This window comes from Capsicum annuum, chromosome 6, assembly GCF_002878395.1.
Source record: "Capsicum annuum cultivar UCD-10X-F1 chromosome 6, UCD10Xv1.1, whole genome shotgun sequence".
In the NCBI taxonomy this organism is placed as follows: domain Eukaryota; kingdom Viridiplantae; phylum Streptophyta; class Magnoliopsida; order Solanales; family Solanaceae; genus Capsicum; species Capsicum annuum.
The window spans coordinates 9,246,228-9,261,643 of record NC_061116.1 but is presented as its reverse complement, the minus strand read 5'-3'; the positions used below and the strand labels follow the sequence as shown (position 1 = coordinate 9,261,643).

Here is a 15,416-nt window from a genome sequence, read left to right as displayed (position 1 = left end):
TTGTGGTTGAGGTCCATAATACATATCATTCGAGAAAAATGTGGCTTGAAATGTGATAAAGTACCCACGATTTTATATGAAGATAATGCAAGATGCATAGCACAACTTAAAGGAGGATTCATAAAAGGAGATAGAACGAAGCACATTTCATCAAAGCTCTTCTATACACATGAGCTTCAAAAGAATGGTGATATTGATGTACATCAGATTCGTTCAAGTAACAATGTGGCTGACTTATTCATCAAGTCTCTTCCAACTGCAACTTTCAAGAAGATGGTCCACAAGTTCGGAATGCAAAGTTTCAAGGAAGTTCTTATTAGGGGGAGCTAATACGCGTTGTACTCTTTTTTCCTTACGAGATTTTGTCCCATTGGGTTTTCCTTGTAAGGTTTTTAATGAGCCAGCCTACATGCGTATTGTTAGACATTCAAGGGGGAGTGTTATGATATATATCAATTATAGTGAATGTTTATTAAGATCTATTTGATGTCTATCAGGATTTGATGTATTTGTCTTTTAGTGTGAAACTAGGGGCAAATTCCCCCTATAAATAGAAGGGTTTCCTTAATTGTAAATCATCCCTCAAGAGAAGAAATAAGAATTACTCTCTCTATTCTCTCTACTCTTCTTCTTGTTCTTTATTGTTTTATAACAAATCTCATGATTTCTTACTTATAAGATGATACACTCTTAAATGCATTAAAGTTAAACCAAGGATGTCTTTTAGTTGGTGGGATTTTTTTTCTTCATTTTTCTCATGTTAAATTGATTAAAGATTTATAAAATTAATTTCTCGATGTTTTAAAGAAGGTTCTTTACCGACAAGGGTCGAGGGTTTGCTTGTCATTTGTCCCAATGATAACAAGAGAAATATCAAAATGTGAGTGGGAAATGCCTATTTTAGTAGTAGTTGAGTGCTTATTGTTGTTTGGATCTTGATCGAATTTGAGCTCCATAAGCTCTAGGCTATTGGGTAACTTTGCAAGGATCTTACCACCTTCATAATTACTATATTTGAGTCTTTAGAGTACTTTAGAATTACATTTCGCGTCAAGAATTTGTCATTATAATCTGAGGCGAATATTCCAAAGCAACGAATTTAATGATCAACAACTGTTCAAATATTAAAAAATAAGCATAATAACTTCTCTATGGAATTAGCTAGGAAAATAAGTTCCCCAAGTGACCGCCTCTTCTCCCCACCACCTGTCTCCTCAATTCCCAGTTCCCACTCCCACCTCCCATAATATATTTATATATTATAAAGAGTGAAGTATTGAAAATTTAAAACATCTTCAAACTTAGTGCGGATTATTACTGGTCTCTAAACTATATCTAGTATTAAAAATATTCATACACTTAACTAAATAAATTTAAATGCATCTTTATTTTGTTATACCTAATTAATCTGTATTCACTCGCGGTTCAGCTGAATTTGTATGTTGATGTGTTATTTATGTGACATCCACATAAATATTTAAAGTAAAAAAAAAGAAGATAAAAGATATTTTAAAAAATAAATCGATTAAAACAACCTTATCCGATAAAATCACCCTATCAACTCTCTAACATCTTTAGAACTTTCCTCTTCTCTTTTTAATTCTCCCAGAATTCACCAACATAATCCTTTGATTTCTATTTTCATGAAAATTAAAGGATTTTAGCTTAAAATTCTTTGATACAAGTATCGGTAACAATCTCACTTCATTTTAATTTGATTATTTAGTGTGGCGCTTAAATCTCCTTTTGAGATTATCAATCGATCATGAAATTTTTAATGTTGTTCGAAATTCACATCAGTAAATTATAATGATCAAAGTAATTGAGTTTAAGAAATTTAGCAATTAAATAAGATAAAGACAAGTGTAGATTCAAACTTGAGGTGTGATTTAATTAGAAAAACATAAATAAGAAGAAGAATTGTGGTAGCAATTAGGGTATGATAAAAATTAAAGAGAAAAGTTAAAAGTGAATTTTTATCAGTTAATGTTCATGTGTCATTATTTTTAAGTAATTTATGCATTCATAAGAGTTTGAGACCACTTGTTATGTCATGGAATAATCTAGGGATGTTTTTAAATTTATTTAGTCAAGTTTAGAGGTATTTTTAATATTAGGATGTAGTTTGAAAATTAAAGTAATAATTCGCGCTATGTTCTGGGAGTGTTTTCAACGCTTCTCTCTTATATAAATTACTGCAATAATAATGTATCCAGTAAAATTTTACAAGTGAGGTTTGGAGAGGATAAAATATGCACAAATCTTATCACTATCTCTGTGAGATAGTGATACTGTTTCCGAAAGACACTCGACTCAAGTGTAGCAAATTCAGGTACAAAAAGAAAAAAATTGTAAAGAAAATATGACAACTAACAAGGGGAACAAGCTATGTAAAAATATACCTCACACCAATACTTCTTCATACTCACTAAAAAAATAATTCACTTATGTAAAAATTATAGTGTTTGACCATTAGAATTTCAAATAAAATTTCAAATTGTATTTAGAAAAATAAGAACAAGCTAAACTTATTTTTCACTTTCACTTCTCTCACAAAAAGTCAAAAACAATTTCAATTTATATTCAAGGCCAAACACAACTCAAAACTCCAACTCCAATTCCAACTTCAAAAAAATCTAATTTTAATGGTCAAACACCTGCTTAGCATAATATTTACTAAAGTTTAAGTCTTGTTCACTATTAACTTACAAAATATTTTACACTATCAGATAAATTTAATTTGCTATTCCAAATTACTCAATTTGTAATTATTTTATTTTCGTAAATATTTTAATGTTTGACCATGAGAGTATTAAATACAATTTCAAATTGTATTTAGAAAAATAAAAACAAGCTAAATTTGTTTTTCACTTTCACTTTTCTCACAAAAAGTAAAAAATGACCCGACCGAAAGTTTGATGCGTCTGAAAACTCGAGATCGTAAATGGTTTCGAGTACCATTTTGATCGCCTCTTTCATGATCCTTTCTATAGGTAGAACTACTGTTAACAATCTAAACTTCGACCCTTATTTCTTTCTTCATATTGTAAAGGGGAGTAAAGTCCATTTTAACTCCAATTTATATTCAAGACCAAAGCCAACTCAAAACTCCATCTTCAACTCCAACTTCAACTCCAATTGCAACTTTTAAAAAATTATTTTTTATGGTCAAACACCTTCTTAGCATAATATTTAGTAAGATTTTAAGTTTTGTTCACTATTAACATACAAAATATTTACACTATCCGATAAATTTAATTTGCTATTACATATAACTCAATTTGTAATTTAAAAAAAAATTAAATAACCTACACTAACAAGTAAAATTAGCTAATAAAATAAAGAAAAAAAAGGTGTGAAAAATAACTATACTTTGACGAAATTTGTAGTTATGCATCCTGAACTTTGCGTAGATCCTGTGATCCTCTAGACTATTTTTTACCGTATTTAACTGATATATATTTGACACTTGAACTACTGCGTGTATTTCACGCACATTGAACGCCTAAGAAAAAATATTTGATAAAGAACATTTAGGTCAGTTAATACGTTAACAAATAGTTTCGGAAATTCATTATAACCCTCACAAAATTCAGATGAGAAGAAAAAAAAAAAAAAAAAAAAAGGGACAAGTGAATCCTACAATATTATTAAGTTTAAAAAATAAAATCGTGAGTTATATAAGATCCGAGTGGCGCGCCCGCTATCTTAGATCAACGCAACTTCCATATATACACTCACAACTTTCCCTCCTTTATCTCTCTCTCTCCATCTTTTTTTTCTGTATCAATGAGAGAAGCTAATTACTGATTTGGAAAAGAAAAATAATTCGTTTAATTAGTTGATTTTGCAAAATGGGAGTTTAGGACTCACATTCAAAATCTTGGTGATATTTTTCTTCTTTCATTTGGTGTGGCTCGAACAAGTGACCTTTTAGTTGGTTCCCTCTGTTTTAGAATTTGAATTTAATGCTCTGTTAGTAGGTTCGTTTTGGCTTCTTTTTTAAATGTTAAAAGAAAATTGGGTTCTTCCTTATCTTGTTCAAAATCTTGGTAAAATTTGTGCCCTTTATGTTCCCTCTGTTCTAGAATTTTGTCCCCTTTTAGTTGGTTCATTTTGGCTTCAGATTTTTAACGGTTAAAGAAAATTGGGTGGATGTATTACTCAGTTTCACTGTGATGACGACCCACATTCTCCTTCCTCCTCTTCTTCAAAATCTTGTTGAAATTCCTTCTCCATTTTATCTCCAAATTGGGTGTGACGGTTCTAGAATTCTATCTTCTTTTGTTAATCCGTTCGTTTTCTCTGCTTTTTTTGCTCCCTTTTTAACTGTTGGGAAAATTGGGTTTGTACGTATTTGTCTCTCTCTATTCAGAATCGCATAGAGACGAAGCTGCTGATTTATAAGTTCCTTTATTTTCCGAAAAATGTATTAGAAAAAATTTGCAATTTTTTTTTTCCCATATGTTGGAAGTTTCTGATGAGTTTGATTTTGCTAAAATGATTCACATTCCCCTTGATATTCCTCTTCAAAGTCTTGCGATTTGGGTGTTGTCTGTGACGGTTGAGTTCCTCTGTTATAAAATTTTGTTGGTTTCCGGGAAGGGCTAGACCACGAGGGTTTAATTTGTTGAATAGCTAACAGGGAGCGATTCCAATTCCCACGACGACCCACATTCCCTTTCCCCTTGAAAATCTTGATGAAAGTGTTCTTTATAAGGCGAATTGATCTCAGTTCCCCTGTTCTAGAATTCTGTGATTCTTTTGCGAAAATCGTGTCTATATATCTGTATGAGTGCTGTGCATATAGTAGGGAGGAGTTCTTTGTTTGTATCTGTGTCTGTACTCTTATGTTTTTTGTTTGTTATATTGTTATTTGTCTTGAGCTTGGGGTGTATCGGAAACATCCTCTGTACTCTCTACTTCATTCTGAGGTAGCGGTGGTATGAACTGCATATACTTTACCCTCCTCAAACCCCACTTTGTGAGAGTACATTGGGTATGTTGTTGTTGTCGTTATTTCTAAAAATCTGCCTTTCTAAGTACACTTTACTCTCTGTTGATTTGAGTTTAATTAGTTGATTTGCTAATGAGAGCGATTCCAATTCTAGATAACCGCCCGCATTCTCCTTTATCCTCTTCAAAATCTGTTGGATTGAAAGCTTTTCTTCATTGGGGAAAATCGATCAGTGATGGTTTAGTCTCTATGTTCTAGACTTTTGTGTTCTTGTATTAGTTGGGTGGTTCTGGCTTCTTTTAGGAAAATTGGGTGTATATCTATGTTTATTCTTAAATTGTATATATATCTTTGTTTGTGTTACCATTTTCTGCGCTTAATTATGGGTAGCCTTTGTTATTTTGCTTTCCATGATCTGTTTTCTTAATTTGTATATAACTAGTCTCTCTATCTGTGTATTCAGAATCGTAGAGTCGAAGCTGCTGCTGATCTGGGTTTCTTTCATTTTCAAAAAAATAATTCAAGTGTTGGAAGTTTGCCAAAATGGGAGTATTCAACTTCATTGTGATTCCGATTATTGATGGCCCTCATTCTCCTTCATCCAGTTCTTGAAATTCTTGGTAACATTTTCTTCTTCTTTATCTGTTTGATTAAAAGTTCTCTTAATGGGGCAAATTTTGTGAGACGGTTCAGTCAAAAGTGTTATCGGAAACAGCTTTTCTATCTTTGCAGGGTAGGGATAAGGCTGCGTATACTCCACCCTCCCCAACTCCACTTGTGGGATTAAATTGGGTATTATGTTGGTGTTGGTTCAGGTTAGGTATTATTGCAAATAGCCTCTCTACCTTCACAGGGTAGGGGTCTAAGGCTGCGCACACAATACCCCCGTCAAAACCATTTGTGGGATTACATTGGGTGTGGCGTCATCGAAAATAGACTCTCTACCTTATTCACGTGGTAGGGATAGGTCTGCGTGCACAGTACCCTTCCCAAATCCACTCGTGTGATTACACTGGGTATGTCGTTGTTAGTTCAATCTTTTTTTTTTTTGGCTTTCCAAAATCTGTTTTTTTGTGCATTGCCTGTACTATTTGAGCAGCGTTTGTGTTTTACTCACTTCATTTTGACTTCTCTTTCTTCTCTGTTTTAGCTGTTTGGAAATTTGGGTGTATATCTCTGCTTCACTTTTCTTTTCTTTATCAATTTGTATAAATGTTTCTGTCTAATTAGCATTTTCTGTTGTCTAAATTACGATGTGGTAATATACTGGTATGTTGTTAATGTTGTTGTAAATTACGATTAGTCCACTTTTTCTTTTAAGAAACTGGTTTTTATTGTGTATTGATTTGTAATTCGCTTTCGCAAATCATGGGTGTATTCATTATTCCATTTCACTATGATTTCTAGCGTTGATTTGCCAAAATGAGAATTTTCTTTATTCAATTTCACTGTGATTCCTACATTCCCCTTCCTTCCTCTTGGTAATTCTCTCTTCAAAATTTCCTTGATAATTGATCATTGATGGTTCAGTCCCTCTGTTCTAGAATTTTGCGCTTTTTTTTTGTCGTCTCGCTTTTGCTTCTTTTTAGGCAAATTTGGGTGTATATCTGTTATTCCCGATGACGACCCACATTCCCCTTCCTCTTTCTCTTCAAAATCTTGGTAATATCATCTTCTCCTTTTTATCTTTCGTTCCTTTGTCGATTGCTTGTTATCTGTTTTGCTTGAAGTTTTCTTCATGGGGCAAATTGGTTGGTGACGGTTCAGTTGCTCCGTTCTAGAATTCGTAGAGGAAGTTGCTGATTTGGGTTTCTTTAATTTTCGAAAATTTCCAAGTGTTGAAGTTTCTGTGAGTTTAATTAGTTGATTCCAATTTTTCATGATCGGTTCAGTTTCTCTGTTCTAGAATTTTGTGTTCTTTTAGGAAAATTGGGTGTATGTCTATGATTTTTTCTTAAATTGAGTTTCCATTTTTGGTGCGTTATTATTGTTAGTCCTTTTTCTAAATCTGTTTTCTTTATTCATGTATTTCCTCTTTCTCTCTCTCTGTTATTCAGAATCTTAGAGACGAAGCCGATGATTTGGCTTTCAAAAAAAAATTCTAGTGTTGGAAGTTTAGTTAGTTGTTTTGCAAAGAGTGTTCAATTGCACTCTGATTCCAATTCCCGATAGCTCTTCAAAATCTTCAAATTGATCGGTAACTGTTCAGTCTCTCTGTTCTAGAATTTTATGTTTTCTTAAGTCTGTTCGATATTACTTCTTTTTTGCTCCCTTTAATAACTGTTAGGAAACTGAATGTATATCTATGTTTTTACTTAAGTCGTTAAAAGCCATAAATTAGAACTTACTAAAAGTACTTTAGACTTGCCTATATGTCTATGAGAGTGTTTGATAAAGCGCAAAATGAGAAGTTCAAACTGAAGATTTTTGCAAAGTGGTCATTCTTATAGAAACAGACTAGAAAGGGACTAATGTCGTGTAAGATGAAATAGAGGAAGACAATAACTGCAATTGGTTTATGATCTTGAATTCGACCTCTGCTTGAGAATTTGCTTTCATTTAAAACTTGTCATTTGTCATTAAGTTTGAATGTTTGATCTGCGTACACCCCACCCTCCCCAAACCCCAATTGTTGGAACACACTCTGTATATACGTTTATGATTAAACTGTCATCAAGAATTTAATCTACACGTTGCTAGTCGATGTTGCTTTCATCTATCACAGTTTTGTTTCCCTCTTTAAAATGCCTACAGTCCTAATATGATGGAGAAGGCATTGGACTCAAGTCACTTGCTAGTTAAAGAGATGAACAAGAAAAAAGAAAGAATCAGCAAGTCCAAAGCTACCGGTAGTGCTGCAGCATCAATGAATTTTTGCCTATGCGCTCCTCCCACCCACCCTGGCTCATTCAAGTGTCGCCTCCACCGAGCCACCTCTTCATCTTACCCCAGAACCGGTAAAATACTTCTGTTATGATGAAAAAAGGGTTCTGATAAGAAACGTTCAGTTTCTTCGTGTTCTCACAAATCATGTGTTTTGTTCTTCGTATCAGTTCCAGTGTCGGTGTTGAAGCATTGTGTATGTGCACCCGCTACCCACCCTGGCTCATTTAAGTGTCGCCTTCACCGAGCCACCGCTTCATCTCACACAAGATCCGGTAAATCCTTCTGCTACGTAAAACAAAGGGTTGTGACAAGAATAGTTCAACTTTTCATGTCCTCACAAAAGATGTCTTTATTCTTCTTCTTTTCAGTTTCATCATTCACTCATCACATTACGGGCGTCAAATGTACAAAGAACTTGAATCCCTTAAAACTGGCCGCGCCTTCACAAAGTGGCGGAATCAGGAACTCTAACAAGGGGAATGTTCATGGGAAGCCTAAACTATCACGATTCGGCCGGGCTGCTCTTGCTCATGCTGCTTCTGCTGCTGCAACTAGTGTACAAATCCAACCAATTTCTGCAGCTTTTCGACAAATGAATCTTGATCAAGACAGCCAAGCGATACGAAGGGGAAAAGAGAAGCGAACCAAAGATCAAGATTCTGCTTTTTAAGGAAGTTACTTGATTAATGATAACTAGATGAAGATTAATTGTATAGATGGAGAAATATCCTTTTCTCCATGCCTCTGTAAATAGACATATTAACAAGAATTATCTGCAACTAGCTATAGAGAGCTCTAGTGTTTAGTACTGACTGGCTTGTTATCAAAGTTTACAATGGCCACATGTATACAACCGTACTGATAATGCTGTGTTAGCTTGACTGTAAATAACCATATGTCAATATTTCAATCAGATTTCTGATGCTTCCTTACCTGTATTTTTGTTTCATGCAGCAACACTAACAACATACCCGGTATATTCCTACCAGGTGTGGTCGGGGAGGGTAAGAGTACGCAGTCCATATCACAACCTCAGAGTTGAGATATAGAGACCGTTTACGATAGACCACAGGCTCAAGATAAAACAATCTAGACGGGAAATAGTAAAAGGACAAGATATAATAGAAATCACCACACCCAATAATGCCCTAATCCCCCTCCTCCACAACTTCCTATCTAGGGCCACGTCCTCGATAAGCTGAAGCTACTCCATGTCATGTCTAATCACCTCCTTCCAATATTTTTGTTTCATCTTCTAAATATATAGTTAATTAGACCATTAGCTTTCTTGATTGGGTTTATGTTGTACACATTATTTGTTCATTTGTTATTTAATTAATCCTATTTGGATGTTTGTGGAATATTTCATGTGGCTTGTGTTGGATAGTGTTTACACACTATTTGTTCATTTGTTATTTTATTATCCTATTTGGATGTTTATTTCATGTAGCTTGTGTTCTATGGATAGAATTGACCTATGTTGCTCGAATTTAAAGATCATTATAAGGATACGTATCAGATCTTTTAAAAGTTGATATATTTTTTGAGATTTTGGTAATATTTTTGCAACCTTTTACTCATGAGAATCCTATTTGGATGTATATTGCAACCTTTTATCTAATTTGTTAGACAATCAACATCGAAATCAAAGAGAAATTCAGATGTTTGGAATGACTAGAAACATTTTACACAATAAATCAATCTAAGCTAAATAAATCAATCTAAGCTAATGTTATAATCTTCAAAAAAGATTGTTAACCAGAGAAATTTCGCTTTCACTCGTAAAAAATTTAACATTTATTACTCCCTCTGTTTCATTTTACTTGTCACAAATTTTCTAATTTTATTTCTACTTTTACTTGTCATTTTTGACATATCAAGAAAAAATAATTTTTTTTCCTTTTTTATCCTTAGTATTAATTATTTTTTCTCCAAATTAAAATGTAAATATCATTTAATAGGGGTACTATAGTAAAGTAGCCATGTTATTAATTGTTTTTCTTAATCAATGTGTTAAGTTAAATTGTGGCAAATAAAATAAAACGGAAGGAGTATTAATAAATGCTTATTTTACCAAATTAACCATATTAATTATGTTTTGAAAGTATAAATGTGAGTTATACACTTTATGTAGTCGTTTAATAAAAGGAGTAATTTTAGAAGAACATAATAAAATTCTCTTGATTTCATTAATAGGACAACTAAATTGAAAAGTATTTTTAAACGGATGAAGTACAACTCCAAGTTGTATTAGAGTTGTATTTTGAAAAGTGAAAACAGAATACATCACATTTTGATTGATCACCTTACTAAAAATAAATATTCCATAGTAGTTGATCATTAAGGATACAATTAATGAAAAAGGGTAAAAAATATCTTTCAAGTATTGAAATTGGTTCAAAAATACCCTCAGTTAATCTATCGGGACAGAAATACCCTTCAAGTATTGAAATTGGTTCAAAAATACTCCTCAATCCACCTTTATGGCTCAAAAATACTCTTGCAACTAACAATTTTCTTAAATCATAATTAAAATTTTTAAAAATGGTGAGAAATACCCTTCAAGTATTGAAATTGGTTCAAAAATACCCCTTCATCTACCTTTATGGCTCAAAAATACCTTTGCAACTAACGATTTTTTTTAAATCATCATTAAATTTTTTATTAAATACGTGACAATTTTCTATTGATCGAAACTAAATTAATTAAAATGTTAAGCTCAATACAGACTCAATTAAATCTACCCGATCCAAATCCTAGAAAATTAATCATAATTTTGATTGGTAAATAGTGTGAAGTGTGTGGGGTGAAGTGATCTCGCACGGGGAAAGCACTTATCAGTGCTGACAAGACAATTTGATGTATATAAATAAAAATATTGACAGCTATTTAGGATAATAAAATGGAGAAAATAACAAGATAATGATGTCTAAGATGTGGCATAACCAAAACATCTCAATTAGTTTTGCTAGCTAACAAAGAGAAATATACATCACAAAGAAATACCAAACTAACATTACAATTAGATGATAGAATTCTTCACATCATTACATTAGACTGACAGATTCTAAGTCAACAAAGTTTCTGCATTTGATAGCAAAAATTACTCATACTATTGAGTAGTTTTATTTGGGGAAAATTTTGTACGGTTTGAATTGGGTAGTTTGAGTTGAGTCCAAATTGAATTTAGCATTTTAATTAATTTAGTTTCAACCAATAAAAAACTACCACATAATTAATAAAATTTTTAATTATGATTTCAAAAAATTAAGAGGAAGAGGAAGGTAGAGTCTAAGAAGGTGGCTTATGCTAAGTTGGTTGAGATCAAGAATGATAAGGAGAGACAGACGAATAAAGATGAGTATTAGGTAGTTAGAAGAGAGGCTAAGTTAGCAGTTATGACAGCTAAGACAACAATTTTTGAGAGCTTGTATGCGGCTTTAGATGAGAAAAAGGGGGATAAGAAGTTGTATAGGCTTACCAAGACCAGGGAGCGGAGGGCTAGAGACCTTGACCAAGTGAAGTGCATCAAGGGAGAGGATGATACAGTGTTGGTTGAGGATGCCCTCATTAGGAAGAGGTGGCTGTCCTATTTCCACAAACTATTGAATGATAAAGGGGACAAAAGTTTCGTGTTGAGAGAGTTGGAGAAGTCTGAGGAGTGTCATGATTGTGGTTATTATAGGCGTATTATGGTTGAGGAGGTCAAGGGGCTATTCGCAGGATGCATCGAAATAGGTAAGGGTTGGCATGATACGGTACGGTACGGTATTTTAAACTTCGGTACAGTAACTTCGATTTTCGGTATCTAAAAGAACAATACCATTACCATACCAAATTAGTTCGGTATGGTTCGGTATTTTACGGTATGATAATTCGGTAACCATACTTTATTTGATTTCTAATGACATATATTCATATAAAAAAATTATAACTTTAAATTTTAAAAACGTCTCAATCTTGTTAGGCTAACAACTATCTTTGTTAATCAATTACACAAAAATAACATTTCAATCCCGATTGAATAGTTTGAGATACAAACTCTGAACAATAGTACCTAAACTTAAGCATAGTACTCCTAAATAATAAGCTTCCCAGAAAATTTATTTCTGAATAAAAACTACTGTTGTGTTCAATTGACTAATGGATGGTATATAAATATATTTAATAATCTTAAATATAATATATATATGAGTTTTATATGTTATTAAAAAACTTTGGTGCGGTATATGGTATTTCGATATTTATTGCATAAATACCAAATACCGTACCAAATACCCAAAGTAATTTAAAATTTCTACCAAAATTTTAGTTTCGGTCTGGTATTCGGTATATACCTTACCATGCCCACCCCTAGAAATAGGCGACGAGGCCAGATGACATCCCGATGGATATTTGGAAGAACACTAGCAAGGCAGGTTTGGAGTGGTTGACAAGGTTGTTTAACATCATTTTTAGGGCGTCGAAGATGCCTGAAGCGTGGAGGTGGAGTACAATGATTCCATTATATAAGAACAAGGGAGACATCCGGAGTTGCAACAACTATAGAGGAATTAAGTTGTTGAGTCATACTATGAAGGTTAAGGAAAGAGTGGTAGAGTTGAGATGGAGAAGGATCGTGACTATCTCTAAGAATCAGTTCAGTTTCATGTCAGATCGCTCGACTACTGAGGCCATTCACCTTGTGAGGAAATTAATGAAGCAGTTCTGGGAGAGTAAGAAAGACCTGCACATGGTGTTTATTGATCTTGAGAAAACACATTACAGAATTCCCGGAGAGATTCTGTGGAGGTGCTTGGAGGCTAGAGGGATACCCGTGGCGTACGTTAGGTCGATTCAGGACATGTATGATGGCGCGAAGACTCGTGTGAGGATGGTAGGTGGAGATTCAGAGCACTTTTTAATTTGGATAGGGTTGCACCATGAATCAGCTCTTTGCCGTTTTTTATTTGCCTTGGTGATGGATGTCTTGACGTGACATATTCAAGGGAGTACCTTAGTGTATGCTCTTTTCTGGTGATGTGGTATTGATTGATGAGATTCGGGGATGAGTTAATAATAAGTTGAAGATTTGAAAATAGACCCTTGAGTCTAAAGGATTTCATTTGAGCAGGACTAAAACGGAGTACTTGGAGTGTAAGTTTAGTGATGTGTCACAGGAGGTTGACGTGGCTGTAAAGCTGGACTCTCAGGTCATTCAGAAGAGGGAGAGTTCCAAGTATCTGGGGTCTATGATTCAGGGCACTGGGACATTGACCAGGATGTCACATATCATATTGGGGGCAGGGTGGAGGCTCGCTTCGGGAGTTTTATGTGATAAGAAGGTGCCCCCGGAGCTTAAAGATAAGTTCTACAAGTGACAGTCCGATCGACTATGTTGTATGGAACGAAATGTTGGCCAGTTAAGAACTCCCACATCTAAAAATTAAAGGTGGCAAAGATGAGGATGTTGCGCTGGATGTGTGGTCATACTAGGAATGATAGGGTGAGGAATGAGATTATTTGGGAGAAGGTAGGAGTGCCTTCGGTGGAGGATAAGATGCGAGAAATGAGGTTACGTTGGTTCGGGCACATGATGAGGAAGGGTTCTAATGTTCCAGTGTGGAGGTGTGAGATACTAGCTATGGATAATCTTAGGTAGGGTAAAGAGGTAAGTCGATAAAATATTGGAGGGAGGTGATTACGTATGATATGGAGCAGTTGCAACTTACAGAGGACATGACCCTTGATAGAAAGGTATGAAGGATGCGAATTAGGGTAGGGGGTTAGGGGGTGGGAGTGCGTCGGTTACAGTAAGGGGACGTTCTTTATTTGTGTCTGAAGTTTCTTATTCGTGGGTTGAGTGTTGTCTTTGGTTTCGGATATATAGTTTTTAGTAGTATCTTGTGGCTAGCATTGTTAGTTTATTTTGCCTATACAAGTTTATATGCATTTATATTTTGTGTTTGCTATACTGCTATTGGTTCTAAGCCGGGGGTCAATCAGAAATAACCTCTGTACTTCACCTCACCTGAGGTAGTGGTATGGTCTGCATACACTCAACCCTCTCCAAACCCCATCGGGTGGGAATATACTGGGTATGTTGTTGTATTTAAAAAAATCATTATTTGGAAGGACATTTTTGAGCCATAAAGGTAGATGGAGGGATATGTTCAACCAATTTCAATACTTGAAGGGTATTTCTGACCCTTTTTTGATTTTTTAATTATGATTTTAAAAAATCATTAGTTGCAAGGGTATTTTTGAGTCATAAAGGTGGATGAAGAAGTATTCTTAAACCAATTTCAATACTTAAAGGGTATTTCTAGCCCAATACGTTAACGAAGGATATTTTTGAACCAATTTCAATATTTTAAGGGTAATTCTGGCCTTTTTGCATAGAATTAATGAATTTTTTCTCCATCTTACCTTTACAATTAATAATATACATTAAATGTGAATAATATAATTTCAATGTCTATTTCTATGCTCTATGAATATCATTAATAATTAATATGAGTAAAGGGTAAAATAATAAAATTCATTATTTAATTTATTATTTCTTAATCACGGTATAAAATAGAATATGTCCAGCTAAAATAGAATGGAGGAATTACATTTTATTCCACTTTTCTCACAAAAATTCAAAAATAACTTTTTTTTTTATTTATATTTAATGGTCAAAGACAACTCCAACTCTAACTCCAACTCCATTTTTTTTTATTTTCATGCCAACCGCCTACTAAGTTTCAACTTCAAAATCTAGATTAAGTGCCCGTTTGGCCATGAAAATTCTATTCCTTTTTCTGAATTTTTTTCACTTTATTTCAAATACAACTTCAAGTTGGTATTTGACCATGAAAATTTCAAATACAACTTGGTGTTTTCACTCTTATTTCTTTCATAAAATTTTTAAAATAACTTCAGCAACAACAACAACAACAACAAGCCCAGTGTATTCCCACAAAGTGGGGTCTGGGAAGGGTAAGATGTACGCAGTTCATACCGCTACCTCCGAAGAAGTAGAGAGGCTGTTTCCGATAGACCCCCGACTTAAGATAAAGAGTAGTAAATAAGGGGATGGATGACATAACAGAAATATGGAATAAGAAATAATAAAAGAGAAATCAGAGAAATACAAAATACGAGAAATAAGGGCAACACGAAAAGAGAAAATAGGAACTAAGAAATAAGAAATAGAACACCCACCTAGTAGTAACATACACTCACATACCAAGGACCTATGTACACAGTCCTAGGATTACTAACACGGCTACACAAGCTCTCTCCTGACTGTTTGCTATAAACCACACACTTACACTAGCCTTCTACCCTTATCCGCGACCTCCACACCTTATCTGGGGTCATGTCCTCAATAAGCTGAAGTTGTTCTATGTCTTGTCTAATCGCCTACCTCCAGTATTTTTTTGACTTACCTCTACTCCCCCTGAAGCCCTCAATTTATATTTTATGGCCAAACATAAGTACAATTTGAATTTCAACTTCGACTCTAACTTCAACTTCAAAAAAAATTAAATTTCATATCAAAACGCCTACTAAAATTTAGAAGGCAAAATGACCTTCTGGACCCTTG

The 15,416-nt window shown here is 34.0% G+C and overlaps 1 protein-coding gene across 4 annotated transcripts; it reads left to right on the top strand.

Moving 5' to 3' along the window:
* Positions 1-3,381: 3,381 nt before the first annotated feature.
* Positions 3,382-8,776, top strand: LOC107873567. 4 transcript variants are annotated; one of them, XM_047413492.1, is made up of 4 exons: positions 3,632-5,577; positions 7,712-7,914; positions 8,011-8,115; positions 8,212-8,776. In XM_047413492.1, the coding sequence occupies exons 2-4, from the start codon at positions 7,719-7,721 to the stop codon at positions 8,511-8,513; spliced, it is 603 nt and encodes a 200-aa protein (XP_047269448.1). In that variant the 5' UTR covers positions 3,632-5,577; positions 7,712-7,718; the 3' UTR covers positions 8,514-8,776. The 4 variants fall into 4 exon arrangements, with proteins under 4 accessions (XP_047269445.1, XP_047269448.1, XP_047269447.1 ...); XM_047413489.1 differs by having other exon boundaries at positions 3,382-5,577; positions 8,011-8,709; XM_047413491.1 differs by lacking the exon at positions 3,632-5,577 and adding an exon at positions 5,629-6,619 and having other exon boundaries at positions 8,011-8,709.
* The last annotated feature ends 6,640 nt before the right edge of the window (positions 8,777-15,416 follow it).